General features: G+C 33.6%; 1 protein-coding gene across 1 annotated transcript in view; it reads right to left on the bottom strand.

The window, feature by feature from the left end:
• Window positions 1-25,246, bottom strand: part of LOC110462411 (mucin-2-like) — a 115,584-nt gene that overhangs the window by 20,046 nt on the left and 70,292 nt on the right. Inside the window, exons 27-46 of the mRNA XM_021516358.1 lie at window positions 24,772-25,029; window positions 21,038-21,295; window positions 19,451-19,624; window positions 18,662-18,871; window positions 16,340-16,498; window positions 16,094-16,189; window positions 13,850-13,942; window positions 13,057-13,131; window positions 11,244-11,491; window positions 10,913-11,045; window positions 10,251-10,430; window positions 9,071-9,318; window positions 8,740-8,872; window positions 8,078-8,257; window positions 5,070-5,102; window positions 4,104-4,366; window positions 3,768-3,924; window positions 2,503-2,738; window positions 1,688-1,841; window positions 997-1,116 (exon numbers count right to left, since the gene is read on the bottom strand). Of these exons, the coding sequence (XP_021372033.1) occupies window positions 997-1,116; window positions 1,688-1,841; window positions 2,503-2,738; window positions 3,768-3,924; window positions 4,104-4,366; window positions 5,070-5,102; window positions 8,078-8,257; window positions 8,740-8,872; window positions 9,071-9,318; window positions 10,251-10,430; window positions 10,913-11,045; window positions 11,244-11,491; window positions 13,057-13,131; window positions 13,850-13,942; window positions 16,094-16,189; window positions 16,340-16,498; window positions 18,662-18,871; window positions 19,451-19,624; window positions 21,038-21,295; window positions 24,772-25,029 (3,408 nt within the window). The remainder of the gene's footprint in view (window positions 1-996; window positions 1,117-1,687; window positions 1,842-2,502; window positions 2,739-3,767; window positions 3,925-4,103; window positions 4,367-5,069; window positions 5,103-8,077; window positions 8,258-8,739; window positions 8,873-9,070; window positions 9,319-10,250; window positions 10,431-10,912; window positions 11,046-11,243; window positions 11,492-13,056; window positions 13,132-13,849; window positions 13,943-16,093; window positions 16,190-16,339; window positions 16,499-18,661; window positions 18,872-19,450; window positions 19,625-21,037; window positions 21,296-24,771; window positions 25,030-25,246) is intronic.

The raw sequence follows: 25,246 nt of genomic DNA, 5'->3' as shown, positions 1-25,246 counted from the left end.
TGTACTGCTTTTAACTAATCACAGAACCTGTAGTAAAGCGCGAAATCGACTTTGGAATTATATGGTATTAATTGTGAGAGGCTCCAACTACTACATCCCATTGTTGTTTTCTCATGTCGTAGTGTGTAAATAACTCTGTCTGCCTAATAACTGTAAATCCAATTTATATGTTATTATATCCCTCATTGATAGTTATTCTTCAATGTATACTACAGTTCGTTGTTATTTCTATGACGACAATAAGTGTAAAGCCTAGGCAGACTATGTACACTTCTTTCAGTGTATGATAAAGTGCACCTTACAAATAGCATGTATTAAATTTCTAGCGATCATTATAGACACAGCTGCTATTTTGAAACAATGAACTGGAGACAAATAACACAAAGTAAAATGTATCTAGTGTTGAAAGGTTGAATGTTAAAAGAAACTTAAAATAAAGTCGAGTGTGATATTGAACATTATGAATAGTCTTTTTTCCAGTTTGTTAAACTAATACGGACTGTTGATTAGTGTACTCCTAAGATACACCTATCCCAAAAACATAGCATTTATGCTGGCTATACGAAGTCTTAACTATTATATATATTGTATTACTCCCAGAACTTCAGAAGATTTCACCAAATATAACTGTGTGCAATAGTATTACAGGAATTACAAGCGGAAATATCACGGAAAATAAACAGTGCAAAATATTAAATGACTCTTAAAATACCTTCATCGATGTCGTATGTACTAAAAATATCACATTTGTGTACACTAACGGTCAACTCAAGGAATATTGCACTATTGACCTAAAGATCATTGCCTACATAAAATATTACAAAAAATCCACTTTTCTATGGTTTAAATATTTGACTCTGCGATATATAAATCCGTTCCAGATCATTGCATTGGAAAACTGCTACATGTATGCATATACAACAGTTCGTTTCTAAAAAAACACGAAGTCTGCTTCAAAAAGGGATGGAACTGTATTCGACAACATTGTGGTCTCACCTGGAGATGTGGTAATTTGCTCTGTTGTCAACGAAGGTGTCGTGATTGTGCTGCTAGAACTTTGCTTGGATGTCGATGATGTAGTGGCGGTCGTTGATTGTAGAACGGTGGTTGTGGTTCCTAGTTTAAACGAAGAACGTTACATCGTCATTCATGCATCGCCCAATATTTCCTGAACCGCGAAAACAAACCTCAATCCGTATCATGCCTTGACGCATTTATAGAAGAAGCCTTTTTTCCATTAATACAATGATCTTTAAGCAACATGATACATTTCTACCAATATATATGAACACATTCATAGTGCATTACAATCGTGATTCACATCAATTGTAATAGCTTAGAAACAATTACGCGATTGTCTAGTACTCGTATCTTTGTTGCAAAACAATTGTATGATACACAATATAATTACACCTATAACATTTGATAATAATTTCAGTATGTAAATATAAAGGACACTCACTATTCTGGAAGAGTACAATAAACACATATGCATGCATATATAGCTTATAAAGACATATATAGAAGATAAAAAGATAAAAAAAAAAATATTTTGCCATAAACATTAACTATTCCGAACTTAAAATATCATATTTAAGGATGCCTGTTTCACAGCTATAAACTACAGTTACGAAGTAATCATTCGAATATACATGACAAACCTAAGGCACTATTACACCAAAATCACCTTTTTGTTTCATGCATCCAATTAGTTTATCTATCTTAAATAGAGGTGTCTGTCCATAAGTTAAACTGATAACTATTGTCAATGAGTCTACATCTCTTAATATGCCATCAACATGAATATCTACGGATTCTTCATTCTCTGAAAACGGCGCAACCTGCAAGAAAACAAAACAAGAAAAGTATCGAGAAGCAGTTCGATGATCATTCATTACTATAAGTTAAGCAAATGACATAATGCAGATAACAATATAGGATTTTTCAAAAGAAATATTATCCAATTAAATCTCTAGATCAAAACAAAATATGTTTTAGTTGCTTATTATAACAATAGCAACAATAAGTAAAGGACCACAAAACAAATAACATAGTTGTCTTATTTCGCCCAACTCTGCCCTTTTGACCCGACAACATTTTTTTTATACAGCATTCACATAATCACTATCTAACTATGGAACTGATAAGTGTATATATTAATTTTGAATATTGAATTATATTGCTTTTACCAGACAGTCCTCTATTTTTTTCTGAGAGCTTGTTTTTATATTCTCTTAACATATGTTGGCAATATTGAATTAAGAAAGATTAAAAAAATATATTTTCATTTAAGATTGTTCTTCTTACACTGTGTCAATACAATGTTCAATATATTACAAATCATTTATAATGAAACGAGGCATTATACAAACGAACTAAAAGGAACATTTTCACATATAACCTTGTTATCAATATGCAGATATATATAATTTCTGTTTTTGATATACTGTTTCAAAATTATGGCTTTACAAGCTTAACATATGAGATGAAAAAAATACTTACGAAAACCTCTTGAGATTTGTATTCCAGAGTGAAGCTAATTGCAGCATAAGATACGGATATGGTATATGGAGTTGCGCCGTATAATGACAATAGCAACATGACTGATCCGCCATTAGAACGTGGTACATTGGATATATCTCCAGTAAGAAATATGGACGGAACACTTTCTCCATTAGTATCGCTAACTGATACGAAGTCGTCAGCGTTGTTATTTGTTACGGTGGTAAATGAACACGCTGGAAACGAAATAGAAAAAAAATGTCTCTATAAATCAAGCAAACAGCAAAATGAACAGATTTCAATAACCAAGCAGTTGAAAGAAAGAGACTTGTAAACCACATATGGCACCTGTTATGACAAATAATATTATGTGAAAGCGAACGAAACCTTGCAAATGCATATTAACGCAAACTGGTGTCAGGCGTATGCACTTGCACGAGGTAGATATTGTTTAATAATAACAAATTAACGTACTAAAATGGGATGACTATTTCTCAATTTATTGGTTTTTAAGATTTGTTAGACTTTTTATAACCAAGACATATGGCTTTAAAAAGGAAGCTATTAAGAGATGGTCTGGACAAGCTCTTTAGACATTTTTGTATGTAACATGGTGGTTGAATCTGCTGGTTGTTGGATATTCGTATCCGAGTTCGTCCGTAACCGTGCAGATGAATTTAATTCTCCCATAATAAATATGGAATACTTTGAATGATATATCAATTAAGATGTATATGGAATTCTATTAATGATATAATAATTAAGATAAATATGGAATACTAATAATGATATAATGATTAAGATAAACATGGAATACTATAAATGATATAATAATAAAGATAAATATGGAATACTATTAATGATATAATAATTAAGATAAATATGGAATACTATTAATAATATAATAATTAAGATACATATGGAATACTTTTAATGATATAATAATTAAGATAAATATGGAATACTTTTAATGATATGATGATTAAAAAATGTTTTTTATTGTCATAATGTCCGCTTTAGTCTAGATAAGTATGGAATACTATTTATGATATAATAATTATGAAATGTTTTTATTGTCATAATGTCCGCCTTAGTCTTCAAATGTTACGCAACACTTCCAATATTTCGTTTTTGGCAGTTAGGTAGCTTATCAGAACAACTTGTCAAACGTTAGCGTCTCCCGTTCTTGTTGATCACATAAGCCTTATTCATTCAGCGAGTGTAAAACTGTTTCGAAATGGTCTTGTCAAAATAAGTATGCCTACCCTCTGATTCAAAGCATGCTTCTATCTTCAACAGGGAAATTTTCATTTTTTCTGGTTTGTCCAACGCCTTTGTTAAAGTTATTTCAACCTGGTAGCCGTCTGCACCGTTGAATGATACTGTAACATCTTCATTGGCGTTACCTTGAAGCGTCTTTACCTTTCAACAGAGAGAAATAAGAAAACATTTGTTGAACAGAGAAAAAAAACTCACTGTATTTATAGTATTCAAAACTGAATTAATTTGTAGACAATGATGTAATTATGAAGTGACTTCATATCGACGGTAAATCATACAAATGTATAAACGTTCGACCAACTATAGTGCTTATAACATACCTGTGGTTTTCCTGAAGGGCTTCCTGCTTTAGTTTGCAGTGAAACTGTTACATTTTGTACGTAAGAAGTTTTGAAAGAAACATCAAACACAGGATTGTCACTCTTTGCAGTTTTAACCAGTTTCGCAGTAATAGTCTCTTCTTCATTTTCTAGTTGTAAGGTTCCTGTTAAGGCTGTTCCCGCATACATTTGTGGTTGACCCTCGATTTCAATCTTAATATTCTGCATGTTGTCTCTCATTTTGATAAATTTATGCTCACATGCTGAAAGATAAAATAATATAATACTTATTATATTTGTAGATTCTTTATTGAAAGTATTAACTAAAGTAAATAAGATACACCTAAAAAAATATGTTGTTCACAGGTGTATAAATCATATGTGCATTAATATTTCGAAACGTAAGCAGCAGGAAGGGAAGGTGTCACAATTGTCAACGCTAGTTATATAAACCATGCAAATACTATAACTTCACTTCACATTGTCATGAAAGGCAATTGGCAAGGGGCTCTGATGAATAAGGGGTATCACTGGTTTTTTTTCTTTTGCAAGCGGATACAATGTATTAAAGCATCTTAGTTGATCCACCTGGCCAATTTCAATATTTGGAAATTAATCTTCTGTCTCTTCTCAGTTCCCAACGATTTCCTTTCGGTGTATGAACTTTTATGCTGCGATGATGTCAAACCAAAGTGAACAATAAAAACTGATGAAGGAGGCACCTTCTTTTATAAGTTACCATAGACATTTCTCAACCACTTGATGTAATATTGGATCTTTACATTTACACAATTCAACCGCAGTACTTCGGTCTGGAATCGCTATTTTATGATTAATAAATAATATCATAGATCTGCACAAGGCAAAATTACAGCATCTAACTCAGAATCGAACATGTCATATTTTCTGACACGAATATTGATTTAGGACCTTCCTTTTCTGAAGCAAAATAAACAAGATACTTACGAGTAGTTGTTGGTGGATTCGTAGAAGTTGTACCTATTCAAAAAAGAATGTAAACGTCCCTTTTAACTGGTTCCCTGATAGCGATTCACCTTAAGACGTTTACGTATGACGTTGATGACAGTGGATTGATTACAGAGACACAGTTCCCTTCTGTATGCAAACATAATGATATTAAAACTCGATATCCCATGATAAATCTGATATTTGAAAGGGAAAAATATATGTACCTAGTGAGTTTGTTGATGTTGGTGATGAACATTATTTAAAACATACCAAGGATTTTTATTCGACGCAGGATAATTATCCATCCATGTTTTTAATGAAAAGCCAGTATATAAGATATGATTGTTTTGTACTGGAAACGACTCAAAACGCCAGATGGTCCGCAATTGATGTTCTCGTTATTAACTTCGCTTCGCCCATAACAACGAGGAATTAGGAATTGTACGGAAAAGCACAAATCCTAATTACATATGGCGCTCAATTAATATGTCTGCGGCATATGTAACAGTAAATACCAGCATGTTTGCAACATCTACGCAGTTTATCTCTTTAATAGTATCATCTGATCTACTCTGAGAAGTATTTACTTTCATATGTGCTGGTGGTTGTCGTTATTTTGAAAGAAAGGTTATTGGACAAAAAGGCGGTAAGTTAATTACACATTATTCAATTAAAAAAAATGTTGTGTTACCTGTTGGTGTCTCAGTAGTTGTTAAAGGCCGAGACACGTAGGTAACTTGTTAGATTTTTAATTAAATTTAAATTAAATTTTTAATTAAACAAATAACGATGTAGTTCGTGCCTTGATCGAAAAGCGTGGGCGCTTTGTTTTGAAAAAATATTTAAAAGAACCACGTGATACCACGCAGAGTCGGTGATTGACTAATCCCGACAACAAGGCAAATATAATCAAAAGTTTTGGCGTGTAACTTTGAAGACCCCAAAACTTATACATGGGCTTATTAGATGTAACCAAGTTTCCAGCATCGGTAGGTCTTCCGGCCTCATTGGGCTTCTTCAGGCGGACTGGTCTGTTATCTATATATATTTACATATATAGAAATATATGAATCATGTCCGAATCAACGAGTAGCAAGCTAAACATGTGCTATTTCTTCAATAACCAGGAAGATTGAAATGAAAAAGAATGTGTCCTCTATATTAATAATGTAAATCTACTACATATTGTGTGTACCTATCATTGGTCGTAGAAAACAGAGAATGGTAAGAAATTAACTCTCTTCTGGCTAGAACGGACTGTAAACTTTGCATACCAGTTACTGTGTTTAGAGAAGTTGTACGTGTTGGTGTACCAGTAGAGACCACTGTGGTCAATGTCATAGTTTCTGAGGGAGAAGTTGCTACGGTAGGTGTTGTGCCGGCGGTCGTTGTTGGTTGTGAGGTAGAAGAGGACGTAGTTTTATAAATAGGTGTTGTCACAGACTCGAATGTTGACACTAAACTTGTTGTTGGCGATGCTACAAATGAATGCAATTACTCATAAATGTTTAATCGGAGTTTGATATAAGGAAAGTGATTTTGTTAATATATGTTTCGACATAACATTTGTTTCTGCATGTATAGAATGTAAACGAGCATGCACTTAATAACTCATTCATACGAGCCGTTGATTTCATAAAGCTTTTGATTGATGTTATATAAAGTAAGGATTCCAACCTTGTTCATGATTCCTTTGTACTGTAAATATTTTTCGACTCTGTCCTGTCTTGGTATGTTGCTACGTTAAGATAATTATTTATTTTGTTATTTATATTGCCTTTAATTAAAATTGAATATTGAATCTCATTTTATTTTTTTGATTTTTAGCACAAAATGCTTGAAGTGAGTTAATCTTTGTGTCAAGCTTACTTTGCAAACAAAGTACTTTGTTCATAAACATAATAATAGCATAATATTTAAAAAAGAAAAACGTTATTCCTTCTTTCGTACATCCAGTGATTTTGCGAATTTATCTGAAAAATGAAATCCATTACAAAAAACAAAACGAGAGGAGACTGCATTCATTTTGTGATTGAAAAACGAAAGCCCCCGATTTACAATGGGACTTGCATACAATACTCATGCACCCTTGCGTAAGGGTGACGACCAACGTTATTTGTTTTCTTGTGATACTCCTTTCACTGTTTAACATTTTATAATCTAAAGCAAGTTCGTGATATTCTGTTGTCGGAAGGCACAGCATTTCACGGTTTGCAAACAATGTTCTCCTACCGGCCTTTCAATTTTGAGCTGTTACTAGAAGAGAGCAACTAGAAGATCCATATGACAGCATCCTCTGGAACGGCCAGTCCTCTAGGCAGACTGACAATGTCAGCTGAGTCATGGTTTAAAGGGTTTGTTAACAGTGTATCTATTATTTCTTCCAAAGACTATACACCCTCTTCATCTCATTTAATTCGAGAAGGCATTAAATCAGCGTTACTATTCTGAAGGTCGATCATTTCCACTAGAAGAAGCCTGGTTGCATGTATTGAGTGATTCCTCAACATTTTGGTCAACTGATATGCGCAAAAACTTGCACATCATTTTTAAAGAGTTTATATATACTCTAAGGTGATCTGATTGCAATCATATAACTATTATAGACAAAATGTAGGTGCAAATACATCAGTATCATAGGTCGTCTGCATGACGACGAAAACTAGCTGTATATAATTCATGAGCATTTCTTTATATTTCATCATATTCGTACGGTGATAAATCCTGTATCGCTGATAAAGTGAACGGCTTCGATGGTGTGCTTTTAACATAACTATAACCTTTATTGACGTCAGTAACAAATTAATACTATTCTTTGTATATAAATAAATCATAATTTCTATTAATCACATTTCAACAACAAACTAGCGATGAGTATAGACACCAAAACACTTGTGAACCTATACCATGTCAGCTTCAAATAGGACTGAAACATGATATTTGTTATGCATGCCATGATACAAGTTTGACTAAAAAAACTGTATATCGCAATATTGTGTTCTCACCTGACGTTGTGGTAATCTGTGAGGTCACACTCTGAGTTGTTGGAGTAGCTGTGGTACTTATGGTTTGCTCTGTTGTCGACGAAGGTGTCGTGATTGTGCTACTAGAAGTTTGCTCAAATGTCGATGGTGATGTAGTGGCTGTCGGGGCTGTCGTTGTTGGTAGAACGGTGGTTGTGGTTCCTTGTTAAAAGGAGGAACGTTACATGGTCGTTCATACATTGTCTATTATTAAAATCTATTGAAGCACGACAACATATAACAAAGCATAGCATGCCACAAGCAATTGTTGTAAGAACATTTATTATTAAATTACATTGACTTTTAGTCAACACGAGATTTCTCTAACAGTATAACCAGTTTCATAGATTTTTACTGTGTTAGCAGACCTTATACAAAGTCACAATGTTATTGATACGTATGACAAAGCAATAAATCCCTTTCAAAACACCTTCGAAATGAAAAACTAATTTGATGGTATGATGATAATTTTTAGAAGAATTATCAGTTTTGGTTAAATATTATAGTATAAATAGGAATTATATACTTAAACATTAAAATCTTTTGTCAATAGCTGGTGTCGAAATGATTCATTGAAGTTTTACTAAATCCACAAAAAATGTTTTACAGATATCTAATACATGAATATACTGCACAATACATACCTTTACCGAAACAGCCTTTAAACTGTACTTGGTATAACTCTACAGGAACATTCCTGGTAAGTGTAATCGATCGTAATCTCTTTCCCAATCCTGTGAGTGTCAGTGTGCCTTTCCCATTTGTTGCTATGTTCATCTAAGATTAGTGAGATTAATTATGTCGAGAAGTTCAATAGTTTTCAATTGATTGTGTTATAAAAAAAAATGAAAATGTATACAATAGTTTCTGTTATACACATTACTAAAAATGGTAATAGATTATGCCGTTCCCATGTATCAATTATATTATATATGTTAAAAATTTCACAACAGAATGCGTCATTTAAATACTTACATCTGATAACGAGACAGAACTGCTAGGTTCTAGACCAACATTGAATGATATGGTAGCAGCCGTTGACACTGTGAAGTTCAACTCCATGAATTCAGTTCCCTCAAACTCTTTCGTGACAGTAAAAGTGACAGACGGAGAAGTGGACGTTAATATCCCTTTCTGGGTTATAGTCGTTTTAGGTCCAGGTCCAACACACGCCTCAAACACTTGATTATTGGTATTATAATTGCTGATGTCTTCTAGGCATTCTAAAACAGAAAGCAAACCCAGATCTGTAAAGGCAAGACCGAGAAAGAGTTCACCATCACAGGTTTTACGTGATTCTGATTTTTCGTAGCTTCAGGCATGTACATCACATCACTTAATGAAGTTTCAGGTTAATTTTTCTGTAGTTTCAGTACCATCAACTCTCTGAATCGAATGGCTAAGCAAATAAGCAGTATGTAATCATAAGCATTTTGTTTTATATTTTTTGTCATATTCGTACGGTGATAAATCCTTTATCAATAACGTGATGAACGGCTTCGATGAAGTGCTTTTACCATAACTTTAAGCTTTTAATGACGTAAGTATCATATTACTTCCATTAACTGTATAAACATGAATTATAATTCCTTATTTTCAAGGAATGTGTGGAAAATCTATATTAGCATTGCTTTTTAAAGTCGATCTTTTTGTTTATTAAATGTAGAAAATGAACGTAAAATATATCTACAATGAGCTGTTAATACTATAATTAACAAACCAGAATGAATCAATTTGTGTTTTTCAAAATGGTAATATATGTAAGTATCATTATGACATTTGCATACAATTGCATAGTGTTAACTGTGTGGAGCCCAATCTATAAAATCCCGCTGTGCTTCACTCAGGTAGTAGTGTTTGTTTGCTCCTGCAATCATTATAATATATACTGTGCCCATGTATTGTTTTGTTAAAGTCATAACATCGTTCATGCATGTATTACGATACCGGTAAATAGTGTGAAGCATGATGAAGTTCGCCTTAGAAATAACATTAATCACATTTCAACAACAAACTAGCGATGAGTATAGACACCAAAACACTTGTGAACCTATACCATGTCAGCTTCAAATAGGACTGAAACATGATATTTGTTATGCATGCCATGATACAAGTTTGACTAAAAAAACTGTATATCGCAATATTGTGTTCTCACCTGACGTTGTGGTAATCTGTGAGGTCACACTCTGAGTTGTTGGAGTAGCTGTGGTACTTATGGTTTGCTCTGTTGTCGACGAAGGTGTCGTGATTGTGCTACTAGAAGTTTGCTCAAATGTCGATGGTGATGTAGTGGCTGTCGGGGCTGTCGTTGTTGGTAGAACGGTGGTTGTGGTTCCTTGTTAAAAGGAGGAACGTTACATGGTCGTTCATACATTGTCTATTATTATAATCTATTGAAGCACGACAACATATTACAAAGCATAGCATGCCACAAGCAATTGTTGTAAGAACATTTATTATTAAATTACATTGACTTTTAGTCAACACGAGATTTCTCTAACAGTATAACCAGTTTCATAGATTTTTACTGTGTTAGCAGACCTTATACAAAGTCACAATGTTATTGATACGTATGACAAAGCAATAAATCCCTTTCAAAACACCTTCGAAATGAAAAACTAATTTGATGGTATGATGATAATGTTTAGAACAATTATCAGTTTTGGTTAAATATTATAGTATAAATAGGAATTATATACTTAAACATTAAAATCTTTTGTCAATAGCTGGTGTCGAAATGATTCATTGAAGTTTTACTAAATCCACAAAAAATGTTTTACAGATATCTAATACATGAATATACTACACAATACATACCTTTACCGAAACAGCCTTTAAACTGTACTTGGTATAACTCTACAGGAACATTACTGGTAAGTGTAATCGATCGTAATCTCTTTCCCAATCCTGTGAGTGTCAGTGTGCCTTTCCCATTTGTTGATATGTTCATCTAAGATTAGTGAGATTAATTATGTCGAGAAGTTCAATAGTTTTCAATTGATTGTGTTATAAAAAAAAATGAAAATGTATACAATAGTTTCTGTTATACACATTACTAAAAATGGTAATAGATTATGCCGTTCCCATGTATCAATTATATTATATATGTTAAAAATTTCACAACAGAATGCGTCATTTAAATACTTACATCTGATATCGAGACAGAACTGCTAGGTTCTAGACCAACATTGAATGATATGGTAGCAGCCGTTGACACTGTGAAGTTCAACTCCATGAATTCAGTTCCCTCAAACTCTTTCGTGACAGTAAAAGTGACAGACGGAGAAGTGGACGTTAATATCACTTTCTGGGTTATAGTCGTTTTAGGTCCAGGTCCAACACTCGCCTCAAACACTTGATTATTGGTATTATAATTGCTGATGTCTTCTAGGCATTCTAAAACAGAAAGCAAACCAAGATCTGTAAAGGCAAGTCCGAGAAAGAGTTCACCATCACAGGTTTTACGTGATTCTGATTTTTCGTAGCTTCAGGCATGTACCTCACATCACTTAATGAAGTTTCAGGTTAATTTTTCTGTAGTTTCAGTACCATCAACTCTCTGAATCGAATGGCTAAGCAAATAAGCAGTATGTAATCATAAGCATTTTGTTTTATATTTTTTGTCATATTCGTACGGTGATAAATCCTTTATCAATAACGGGATGAACGGCTTCGATGAAGTGCTTTTAACATAACTTTAAGCTTTTAATGACGTAAGTATCATATTACTTCCATTAACTGTATAAACATGAATTATAATTCCTTATTTTCAAGGAATGTGTAAAATCTATATTAGCATTGCTTTTTAAAGTCGATCTTTTTGTTTATTAAATGTAGAAAATGAATCAATTCGTGTTTTTCAAAATGGTAATATATGTAAGTATCATTATAATATTTGCATACAATTGCATAGTGTTAACTGTGTGGAGCCCAATCTACAAAATCCCGCTGTGCTTCACTCAGGTAGTAGTGTTTGTTTGCTCATGCAATCATTCTAATATATACTGTGCCCATATATTGTTTTGTTAAAGTCATAACATCGTTCATGCATGTATTACGATACCGGTAAATAGTGTGAAGCATGATGAAGTTCGCCTTAGAAATAACATTAATCACATTTCAACAACAAACTAGCGATGAGTATAGACACCAAAACACTTGTGAACCTATATCATGTCAGCTTCAAATAGGATTAAAACATGATTTTTGTTATGCATGCCATGATACAAGTTTGACTAAGAACTTGTTTATTAAATGTAGAAAATGAACGTACATTATATCTACAATGAGCTGTTAATACTATAATTAACAAATCAGAATGAATCAATTTGTCTTTTTCAAAATGGTAATATATGTAAGTATCATTATAACATTTTCATACAATTAAATAGTGTTAATTGTGTGAGGCCCAATCTTCAATATTCCGTTGTGTTTCACTTAGGTAGTAGTGTTTGTAAAGTCCTGCAATTACTTTCATGCTAATATATAGTTTGACCATCTATTGTTTTATGAAATGCATACCAATATTCATACATGTATTACGATACCAGCAATTAGTGTGTAGCATGGTTAAGTTCGCCTTTGAAATATAATTCATTACAATTCAATAAGATACCAATCAATTTGAACAACAATACACTTCTGAAACTATACCATGTCTGCTTCAAATGCAATGGAAACATGATAAATTACATCAAGTAATGCCTGCAAAGCATACTTCTATAAATTACGATTGTAACTTTTCAAAATGACAAATCGAATAATTCTTCCAATTTTGATAGTTAAGCATGCAATCCGTATATAACAAATTCACCTTGCATGTACTTACATTTCACTAATAAAAGTGGATTTGAAAAAAAAACAATGATTTTGATCTTAAAAGTTTATGTTTCAAATATCATGGCATCATTGATTCTATAAGTTTACACATCAAAATATTCAATTAACAAATGGTGTGTTACCTGTTGTGGTAGAGGTCGTCGGTGTCAAAGTTGTTGAAGGCCGAGACGGTAGGGTAACTATTGTGGTAGTTGATCCTGAAATTAATGTTGCATTTGTAGATATCACTTATTTACACAAATGTTTTTTTCTCATAAATTAAATATTGATGATAAGCTAGACCTTTTACAATATGCTTTGAATATACATGTGCCACAAAAATGGTGTACTCTAATTTAATCAAAATCAGGTGTTTTGAGAAATTTAATATTGTATAATGCAAGCTCAGAGATAATACGAAAACATTTCTATATCATGTTTAGGATAACTATAATTGTGATTTTGGTAACCCCATATGCAAGTTATTTGTTCTTCTTCAAACGTCCGTATGATGCAGTTGAAGAGCACACATTAGATTTCATTCTATTAGCATATGCCGTTTACATATATAACAATAGTTTTGTTAAGAAAGATGTGAATAATAAATTGAATCAAATCCATTTATTCTCTCTTGGGTTTTGGATTATATTTTACAATTAGGAAGGTTTTTACATTTAATGCAATACAACTTCCCCTCTCCATTAACTACATATACATGTAACTGGTGAAATTGGCGACGTAGCACTACGTATAGTGTCATGGACCTTGATGTGGCCCTATGTACAAATACACTTTAACTTTCTTGTGTTATTTTGAGCTGTATCTCATTCTCGTAAAAAAAGGGAGGGGCTTTAAAATGCAATTATATTATATTGTTAGAAAACACAATTACAATTAATTTATACAATAATATATCACACGTATTACTAAAAATACCTTTTGCGGTTGTTGATAATGTTGTACTTGTCTCCTGTGTTGCACCAGTGCTTTGTGTTCCAGACGTCGAAACACTACTACTTTCGGTTGGTTCTATGACGAGAAAAAGTACACTGGAGTGCATTATAGTTTCTATTCTTTAATATTTATGTATAATTGATGTCCGACACAACGAGAAGCGGGCCTAACATGTTCTACATATTCGATTACCAGGAAGAGTTTTTCATTCATATTTTTGTCATCTTTATCGATAAATGAATCTTATTGATAGCGTTTAAACTGTATTCTCAAAATTGGAAAAATTGTGACCAAGGTTTTGATAAAATGAGTAATAGTGGGCAATATAAAAGAAGTCTAGTACGCATAGAATGACATTTTTACTTCGTACAACACGAGTGTGTATATCATGTAATCCTATAACATTACTTATAACATGCAGCGGTAAAACGTAGGCATTCGCTAAAGCTTCCTGTACGTTTAACAAAAACTTGATTCACTAATAGCTTGAAAGACATAAACCTGTAAAATAAAATAATGAAATATATATATATAATATGAAACAAAGGCAATTAACAACTGACAACATTACAGGTACACGTTATGGCGTATATCTAATGCTCGTTTAAATTGGTATAAAACACATCTGCATGATTTATTTTCTTAGCAATTTCATCGTGTTTGAGTTTTAATACCGACTTCATAACGCTATATTATTTAAACTAGCTACATTTATTAAATCCATAAAAGTGTATCAGTACTAACTGTTTAGAAATCAGCATTAACCTGGATGCACGTAAATTGATTGTTGTTAAAAAAATCCGTTGTTTGTTACTAAAAATGAAAGTTATTATGCTAATTATCAAAATGATATTGTTTGAAAATCGTGTATTTTGAGAAATATGTACAGGATGTTTGTTAATTGAATAATGCGGAATAACCACATGTTGCTTATACGTGTAAGTGACTTGTACGTTTACTATTATAAACAGATCAGTAAAAGTTCTTAATGCTACATAATTTAATAGATAAGTAATGTTTCTGAGAGCTTTGCTATGAATTAAATTACAGGGATAAGATATTGTCGAATCAGGATACCATATATAATTATTTGGACATTTTTTGTATATAATCCGGGTGATATTATTCGACTATTATACCCTAACCACATTAAATGATGTTGATGTTGATTTTCAACTCTGTCTTTAATGCTACCCAGGATATTAACATATAATTTATTATATGTACCCAGGGTTTTCAGTAGACCCTCCAGAGTATGTTTCTTACTCCAACAAATGAGCTTCGATTCTTAAAGAAAGGATAATTTGACCCATGAAATAGACTGATTATTCTTCAGTTGTACCGTGCAACTAAAGAATAAGCCGTGTATGCGTTTCAAGCTGATATCGATTGCTGGAATCTTCTGTTAGATAACAGACCTAACGGTGGTAGGTAATATCAGTAGCTGTACTGTAGGTAGAGGAAGATTAGGTGTGTACGTGAAAAACGTACTTGTCAACGTCATAGTTTCTGAGGTAGAAGTTGAGATAAACGGTTGCGGTGTTGGCACTTTCGTTGATTCAGTGGTAGAAGTTTCCAAAACAGGTATTGTCACAGACTAAGTTGATGACGTTTAAGTTGTTGTTTGTGGTCAATATTTCGAATTAAATGCAATTAATTTTTTATATTAAATTTATCTACTAGAGGAGAATGCCACATATCGTCTACATTTATTCCCTTTTGAGGTTTGGATTAAAAAACATTTCCTTTAGCAAAATTGTTACTTAACATGGCTTAAACACATGTATTTCATTTTGATTACGTCGGAACAGGTGATTATGATGAATCATAGGATGATGTAGGTGCTGATGATGGTGTTGTTTGGCAACATGCAGGAAACATGCGGAAAAAGCAGAACTTGGCTTTAATGATCATGTATTATCAGTTAGTGAATACTTGAGAAAGAGTTGGGAACCACAAGAAAATGCATTTACAGGCACAAATCGATCATATGAGATATTAGTTATATGTTTTGATTATCATCTTTATTTTTCTCTCATTTTGAATTCTGATTATCATCTTTTTTCTTTCATTTTGAATTCTACAAATTTGTCAAACTCGTATATTCTACGTTTGAATAGGGAATAGACAAAGTGAATTCATATGTCCTGGAAATCATCCACACGACATAATTTAAAACGTTATTTTGATATCTCCTTGAATAGCAAAAGTGAATTTAAATCATACCGCTAGTTGTTGACTCCGTGGGAGATGTTGTTGATTCAGTTTCAGTAGAAGTAACCGAAGGCGTAGGGAAAGAAGGTTGTACTGTTGTTGTAGAACCTGTTAAATGAACATTATAAAATATGTTTGGCAAAGTTTTATCGAAATTAAATATATTTATATATGTAGGTAATGAAACCATTTAACTTATTCTCAACATATTTGTATTTCATGCATTTCATTTCATATCTTATGACATGTATCCTTTACCCTGAGATGCTGTTGAGAGGGTGGTCGTTTCAGCGACTGTAGCTCCTGTACCGACAGTAGTCGACGAATATGACGTGCTACTCGAAGTACTCGAAGTTGATAGAGCTGAAGTAGATGATTGTTGGCTCGTTGCCTCACTAGAAAATCGCGTTGTTGAACCTTTGATTTTGAAAAAAATGGGAAAATAATAGTTTTAAGGGTATAACTCGATTTATGACTTTTACAGCAAGATCAGTATTTAAGCTAAAAAAGTTTAATCATATCATTTATGTCACAAAAGTGTGTGTTTAAAGGATAACAATACTATAAATCATGAAAGCAAAGGGGTGGTTCTTCTATCATATTTACTTAAAATGTTAAAGATGTCGTTAAGACCAAATGGAAGAAATATGAGATATATGAAATGGATGACATAATGATAATTTGACATGTTAAATGTTAAATTATAGTTTGTATAACATTCATAATGTTAAAAAATGCACTTAAATGTTCATGTACATTTTGTATATTTTCTTTGTGTTGCTAATTACAAGAATATCTGCTTTGGCAGGTATATTCCCTGTGTTGTGTCCATGTGCATCTTGATACGTAGCTATATAGCTAGTCATATCTCTCTGCAAGTTGTTGATATATTTATGCTAATAAGTGGGGTAGGTTTTGACCAATCAGCATTATCCCCTAGAGGGGTATTGATATTGACAGCATCCTATTCATTCTTTGTTTTTGCGCACCCATCCACCATCCCCAGATTTACCTTTGATGTACTTTTATTTAATTTTCTTCAAAAAACATCTTTCTTCACAAACCTGGTTCTTCCTGTATAATGTTCCTTATATTGTTAGGTGGGCTACTCAATATTTGTAAATTATTTTTTAACTCAGGTTTTAATTCCAGGCTTTTAATTCCAGGGGAATTTTACCCCCAATACTTTATTAATTTAAATATTATTCATTTACTATGTCAGTAGCTTCTATATATGTATCATCATCTCCAGGAATACTTAGAGTCAAGTCGCTTCTCTGCAGCTCAGTAGAGTCAAGCTTCTTCTCTAGGTCTATTCTATTTCATGTCTTAGAGTCGAGTCGCTTCTCTGCAGTTCAGTAGAGTGAAGCTTCTTCTTTAGGTTAAGAGTATTCTATTTCTCATCTTCTCCATAAATACTTAAGAGTCAAGTTGCTTCTCTGGAGTTCGGCAAAGTCAAGCCTCTTCTCTAGGTGTCTTTTTGAGAGTCTTGATGTTAAATTTCAAGTTTAAGTTGTATTAAGGGTATGTTAAGCAAGTAGAGTGAGTAGCCCCTCATATGCCAAATATTAATAATGTATACATGTACTTCTCAGTGTATCTTATTTATGTTTTTGCTAACATGCTTCATAAACAGATAACTGTTTATCGTGTGTTAGTTGTATATAAAGTAAGTAAACAAGATGAACCTTCATCCACAGGTCAATATGTGATAAGTACGGTGTGTTATGGAAAACGTCAAAAACTGATGATTGCTGTACATTATGATGGCTTCAATGAAGTATTCATTTAAATAATTTCTCCTGTTTAAGACAAGATAATTTCTTAACATTGCTGGCTTTCAACCCTTTATGCCTGTTAACATAAAACCATATTTTAGGACGTTAATCGTTCAACCAAAGCACGCTTTTTTACAAAAAAAAAGATATTACCACAGGCCCCGAATCTTAAATTCACTCTTAAGGCGGAAACATAAAACTTATTTTAGATAAAATAAAAATACAACAATACCTACAAACCAATAGTTTGAACTTTAAATTGGTTAAATAAGCCTACGAAAAATAGAAATAAAAGAAATATATTTTCTTTATATATTTACAAAGACCCTAAAAAAGAACCTGGATAACAAGACCATGTGTTCCCATGGGTACGCGTCTTTTGCTTTAAAGACGAAACCTGCCATGTAAATCAAGCTTTAATGTAAGTACTACCACGAGCTCATATCGAGAACTCAGGTAGTGACAAGGTACTCTGCCAAATATATACTGGATTTTTTCGTCTCCTTTTTTTTACTAATAATCCAGTCTTGAAAAAAGTGTAGATCGCTTTGAAAACATCAATGCAAATCTGGCATCGATGTCAGTTAAATATGGGAGCGTTATATACAATAACGATGATGTTTGGTAATTTAATCACAGCCCCTTGAGTGTTAAAAAACTATTTTAGCCAATTAAATTAAGTTATCACATCTAGGGAATAAAGTGACACACGTTCAAGTTCGAACTATGAAGGATGAAATACGGACCGATAGTTTGCACCCTTAATCATATAGATACAGTAATAATTGTATTACAAACCCACCGGTTGAGCTGTGGGTAATTCTAGGCGTTGATGTACCGGTGGTGGACACATGTGTTGGTGTCGAGGTTTCCTCGAAAGGCGTTGATGTTATATATATTGGAGGCGTCGTCGTTGTTGGTGTCTTCGTTGTTGATGTAGCAGCAGACGTGGTTTCTGAACCCGACGTTGTTTCAGTTAAAGTTGTTGGTGAGGTGCGTGCTAATGTCGATGCTGCATTTCGAAAGATAAATACCCGCATATACTAGGCAGACAGAATTTTTAGAATAGACGTGTCCTGTTTCGTTGCTAGTAGTACGAATGAAATTGATTTTGCATATTTGGTATTAGAAGCATAAATGTTGACTGCATTTAATCTAGTTTCTCTATACGTCTATCATTGCTGTTCATACTAATGAATTACCGGGTATCCTTCATGTTGTATCCAATTATATTGAAGTAAAGATAATTAGAATCTTAAGTATCAGTGAACACAATCGTACGATACCGTTTAACGTGTTTTTGATGATGTTGATAGGCATCCAGAAGCAGGCGTAGTTTAGGTAAATATTATTGTGTGTCTCAAATTTTGGACATTATTATCAATTCTGGATGCATATAGTGACTTTGCAGATATCATAAGCAACTTACATCATATCACATTGATGATCTTTTTGGGAAACAAAATGTTCCAATTATATACTTAATTAATAAAATCTGTGATTGATTACATTCATCCTTCATTTTATGGTGCTAATAATTAGGTTAGAACTTGCCAGTAAAAACATTATAGAGTAAAGTATATAACATTACCGGTGGTCGATTCCGATGTCGTCACAGCTGATGTTGACGTTGTTTCGGACGGTGTTACAGTCGATGTGGCTGTTTTTGGTTGTGTTGTAGTTGCTGCAGTTGTTGATGAAGCAACCGGTGTTGTCCCTGATGTTGCTGTAGTTGTTAACTCTGTACTTCCTGTCGTAGTTATCTCTGTTAACAGTAGTAAGAGCGGTTCCGATTATACATAATACACATATATTTATCAGCTGTATATTATTAAATCATATTTTCATTTTCAGTCCATCAATATAATTGATTATAGTCGTAGTTGGAGAATATTTTGCTGTGACTGTGGTATATCAACTCGCAAGTGCGATGAATATTGAATCAATGACTAGTTGTACGTGAATATGCGGTATTTACAGTTGTAACGCATTCCGAGTATGTTGACAGGCGACGAAATATCATGTTTTAAATCCGATTGTTGCCAGCGATGTCATCACAGCTCTTGTTGAGTATAATGACATCGATAATACTATTATTCACTGACAGTAGATATTGACTGATTAGCTTTGTTTTTTGCAAAATTCATAATGGTATATTGAACAATCATAATAACTGAAAGATAACTGACCTCAACTATATTCTCATCATTGACGGTATATTATCGGCGATTAGCTTTTTGCAATCGAGAACATTCATAATGATATACTTAACATTCACAATACTTTGTTGAGATGCTTTTAATAATTGCAAACCGTGCATGTAGTAAAAAGTATAAAAGATGTTTCACATTACCAGTGACTGATTCTGATGTTGTTACAGGCAATGTTGTCGTTGATATCGATTGCGTTCCAGTTGAGGTTAGCGACGTACTAGTTGTTGGCTCTGTTAAACGTAGTAATCGCGGTGTCGGTTAAACATAATACGAATCCGAAATAGTTTTGATCAGCTCTAGATTATCAAAGTGTCCATTTGAGTTCATAACTATAACGAAACATAGTTGTACTTGGAGCATGTTTAGCGTTGACTGTGGTAGAAGTCGAATGGGATATAATGCTCTAGTTTTTAGTTTGCTCCTGTTACTCAAAATTTCTCCACATCTTTTTTTTTCTTTTCAAATTTTGATAAATCTGGTATTAAACTGCAACCATTTAGTGTTGTTGATGTGTCATTATGAGTACATGCATTTAACGAATGTATAGTTGTACTCGGATAATGTTTAACTGTTGATAAGAGGAAGGTAAATATGTATGTTAAGGTGCGGTAATTATACTTGTAACTGTTTCGGAGTATGTTGATCAGCGTTAGCATTCAGGCGAAGAAGCGAACATATTTTTTTTACAGCATTTTCATATCGTGTAGCCAGTATCAGTGGTAAGATGATGTTTTAAATTTGATCGTTGACAGGGATTTTTTCTCAGCTCTTGTTGAATACATTGACATCGATAATACTCTCATTCACTGACAGTAATTATTGGCCGATTAGGTTTTTTTATGCAAACGAGAACATCCGTAATGGTATACTTAACATTCAAAATAACTTAAAAATGACAGATATGTTCAGATGCTGATTATGAAGGCAAAACGGTATTAAAACATGTAAAATATTTTTTACATTACCAGTGACTGATTCTGATGTTGTTACAGGCAATGTTGTCGTTGATATAGATTGCGTTCCAGTTGAGGTTGGTGACGTACTAGTTGTTGGTGCGGTACCCGATGTTGTTGTCGGTGCCGTGGTGGATGGTGATGATGTACTTGCTACAGTTGTTGATGAAGCCAGCGCTGTCGTTGATGTTTCGGCTGTTGTTCCTGATGTTGCTGTCGTTGATGATGCAACTGATGTTGTTGACTCTGTAATTCCTGTTGTAGATATCTCTGTTTAACAAATTTATTGCAGTTTCGTTAAACATGATATCAATCTAGGTATTCTGATCAGTTCTTTGTTATTAAAGTGTCAGTAACAGTCCATGTATATGACATATATCCGAACTTTTAGACTGTTTACCTATGACTGGTAAACAATCGAATGGGTCATAATGCTGGAACTTTGCTTATGTTGTCCCAATATCATGTGATGTAACACATCCTCGTGTAATCTTATGAACTTAATGATGCACTAGATATGTCAGTATGAGTCTATTAACTAAACGACAAAGTTATCATAATGGGAGCATCTTTAGCTGTGGATAAGGGTGAAAGTGAATGGAATATAATGCCGTGACTAATTTCGTTCCGTGGTATCATATCCATTTTTCCGCATGATTTCATTTGATATAAAATTAAAGTGTTATTCATGATTCACATACCAACTCGTAAGTGCAGTGAATAAAAAATGAATGCAAAGGTGTATGTGTTAAAGCTGTATTTATAGGTGTAATTGTTTCCGAGTAAGACGACAGACGTAAATATTCAGGCAAAGAGGCGAGCATGCTATTCGTTCCAGCATTATCATGTTGTGTAGCCAGAATTGGTGACGTCAGACCGACGATGATGATTTGAATTGAATCGTTGCCCTTGATTTTTCTCTCAGCTCTTGTTGAACAAATTGACCTCTACTATATTCTCATCATTGACGGTATATTATCAACGATTAGCTTTTTGCAATCGAGAACATTCATAATGATATACTTAACATTCACAATACTTTGTTGAGATGCTTTTAATAATTGCAAACCGTGCCTGTAGTAAAAAATATAAAATATGTTTCACATTACCAGTGACTGATTCTGATGTTGTTACAGGCAATGTTGTCGTTGATATCGATTGTGTTCCAGTTGAGGTTGGTGACGTACTAGTTGTTGGTGCGGTACCCGATGTTGTTGTAGGTGACGTGGTGGATGGGGATGTTGTACTTGCTACAGTTGTTGATGAAGCTACTGCTGTTGATGATGCAGTGGCTGTTGTCCCTGATGTTGCTGTAGTTGTTGATTCTGTACTTCCTTTCGTAGTTATCTCTGTTAACAGTAGTAAGAGCAGTTCCGATTATACATAATACACATATATTTATGAGCTGTATAGTATTAAATCATATTTTCATTTTCAGTCCATCAATATGATAGAATACAGTTGTAGTTGGAGATGTTTAGCTGTGACTGTGATATATCAACTCGAAACTGCGATGAATATTGAATCAATGACTAGTTGTACGTGAATATGCGGTATTTATAGTTGTAACGCATTCCGAGTTTGTTGACAGGCGACGGAATATCATGTTTTAAATCCGATCGTTGCCAGCGATGTCATCCCAGATCTTGTTGAGTATAATGACATCGATAATACTCTCATTCACTGACGGTATATATTGACTGATTAGCTTTTGTTTGCAAACGAGAAAATTCATAATGGTATATTTAACATTCACAATAACTGATGGATAACATGTACGTTCAGATGCTGATGATGAAGGCAAAACAGTAGTAAAACATATAAAAAAATCACATTACCAGTAACTGATTCTGATGTTGTTACAGGCAATGTTGTCGTTGATATAGATTGTGTTCCAGTTGAGGTTGGTGACGTACTAGTTGTTGGTACGGTACCCGATGTTGTTGTCGGTGCCGTTGTGGATGGTGATGTTGGACTTGCTACGGTAGTAGATGAAGCTACTGCTGTTGATGATGTAGTGGCTGTTGTCCCCGATGTTGCTGTTGTTGATACAACTGATGTTGTGGACTCTGTACTACCTTCTGTAGTTATCTCTGTTAAACGTAGTAATCGCGGTGTCGGTTAAACATAATACGAATTAGAAATAATTTTAATCAGCTCTAGTTTATCAAAGTGTCAATTTGAGTTCATAACTATAACGAAATAAGTTGTACTTGGGGATGGTTTAGCTTTGACTGTGGTAGAAGTCGAATGAAATATAATGCTCTAGTTTTTAGTTTGCTCCTGTTTTTCAAAATTTCTCCACATCTTTTTGTTTCTTTTCAACTTTTAATAAATCTGGTATTCAACTGCAACCACATGCTGTTGTTGACGTGCCATTATGAGTACATGCATTTAACGAATGTATAATAATCGTACTCGGAAAATGTTTAACTGTGGATGAGAGGAAGGTAAATGGGATATAAAACAGTGATTTTTTTTGTTATGCGGGAACGTATGCAACTTTTACCATGTCAGAATAAAAGTGAATCAAAACTTTAATCCCTTAGTGAGATAATTAATCAGAAATGCAGTAAATATTGTAGGATTGGTTATATGTATGTTAAGGTGCGGATATCATACTTGTAACTGTTTCGGAGTATGTTGACCAGCGTTAGCATTCAGGAGAAGAAGCGAGCAATATTTTACAGCATTTTCATATCGTGTAGCCAGTATTGGTGGTAAGATGATGTTTTAAATTTAATCGTTGACAGGGATTTTTTTCTCAGCTCTTGTTGAATACATTGACATCGATAATACTCTCATTCACTGACAGTAGGTATTGGCCGATTAGGTTTTTTATGCAAACGAGAACATCCATAATAGTATACTTAACATTCAAAATAACTTAAAGATGACATTTATGTTCAGATGCTTTTGATTATGAAGGCAAAACGGTATTAAAACATGTAACAGGTATTTCACATTACCAGTGACTGATTCTGACGTTGTTACAGGCAATGTTGTCGTTGATATAGATTGTGTTCCAGTTGAGGTTGGTGACGNTGGTAAACAATCGAATGTGACATAATGCTGGAACTTTGCTTCTGTTGTCCCAATATCATGTGATGTAACACATCCTCGTGTAATCTTATGAACTTAATGATGCACTAGATATGTCAGTATGAGTCTATTAACTAAACGACAAAGTAATCATAATGGGAGCATGTTTAGCTGTGGATAAGGGTGAAAGTGAATGGAATATAATGCCGTGACTAATTTTGTTCCGTGGTATCATATCCCTTTTTCCGCATGATTTCATTTAATATAAAATTAAAGTGTTATTCATGATTCACATACCAACTCGTAAGTGCAGTGAATAATACATGAATGCATAAGTGTACGTGTTAAAGCTGTATTTATAGGTGTAATTGTTTCTGAGTATGTCGACAGACGTAAACATTCAGGCGAAGGGGCGAGCATGCTATTCGTTACAGCATTATCATGTTGTGTAGCCATAATTGGTGGCGTCAGACCGACGATGATGATTTGAATTGAATCGTTGCCTTGGTTTTTTTCTCAGCTCTTGTGGAACAACCTGACCTCTACTATATTCTTATCATTGACGGTATATTATCAGCGATAAGCGTTTTGCAATCGAGAACATTCATAATGATATACTTAACATTCACAATACTTTGTTGAGATGCTTTTAATAATTGCAAACCGTGCCTGTAGTAAAAATTATAAAATATGTTTCACATTACCAGTGACAGATTCTGATGTTGTTACAGGCAATGTTGTCGTTGATATCGATTGCGTTCCAGTTGAGGTTGGCGACGTACTAGTTGTTGGTGCGGTACCCGATGTTGTTGTAGGTGCCGTGGTGGATGGTGATGTTGTACTTGCTACAGTTGTTGATGAAGCTACTGCTGTTGATGATGTTTCGGCTGTTGTTCCTGATGTTGTTGTCGTTGATGATGCAACTGATGTAGTTGACTCTGTAATTCCTGTTGTAGTTATCTCTGTTAAACGTAGTAATCGCAGTGTCGGTTAAACATAATACGAATCCGATTTTTTTTTTGATCAGCTCTAGTTTATCTAAGTGTCATATTGAGGTCATAACTTTAACGAAACTTAATTGTACTTGGGGATGGTTTAGCTTTGACTGTGGTAGAAGTCGAATGGGATATAATGCTCTAGTTTTTAGTTTGAATGATTACTCAAAATTTCTCCAAATTT

This window comes from Mizuhopecten yessoensis, unplaced genomic scaffold (genome assembly GCF_002113885.1).
Source record: "Mizuhopecten yessoensis strain PY_sf001 unplaced genomic scaffold, ASM211388v2 scaffold10789, whole genome shotgun sequence".
NCBI lineage: Eukaryota > Metazoa > Mollusca > Bivalvia > Pectinida > Pectinidae > Mizuhopecten > Mizuhopecten yessoensis.
This window is presented reverse-complemented; position numbering and strand designations above follow the sequence as displayed.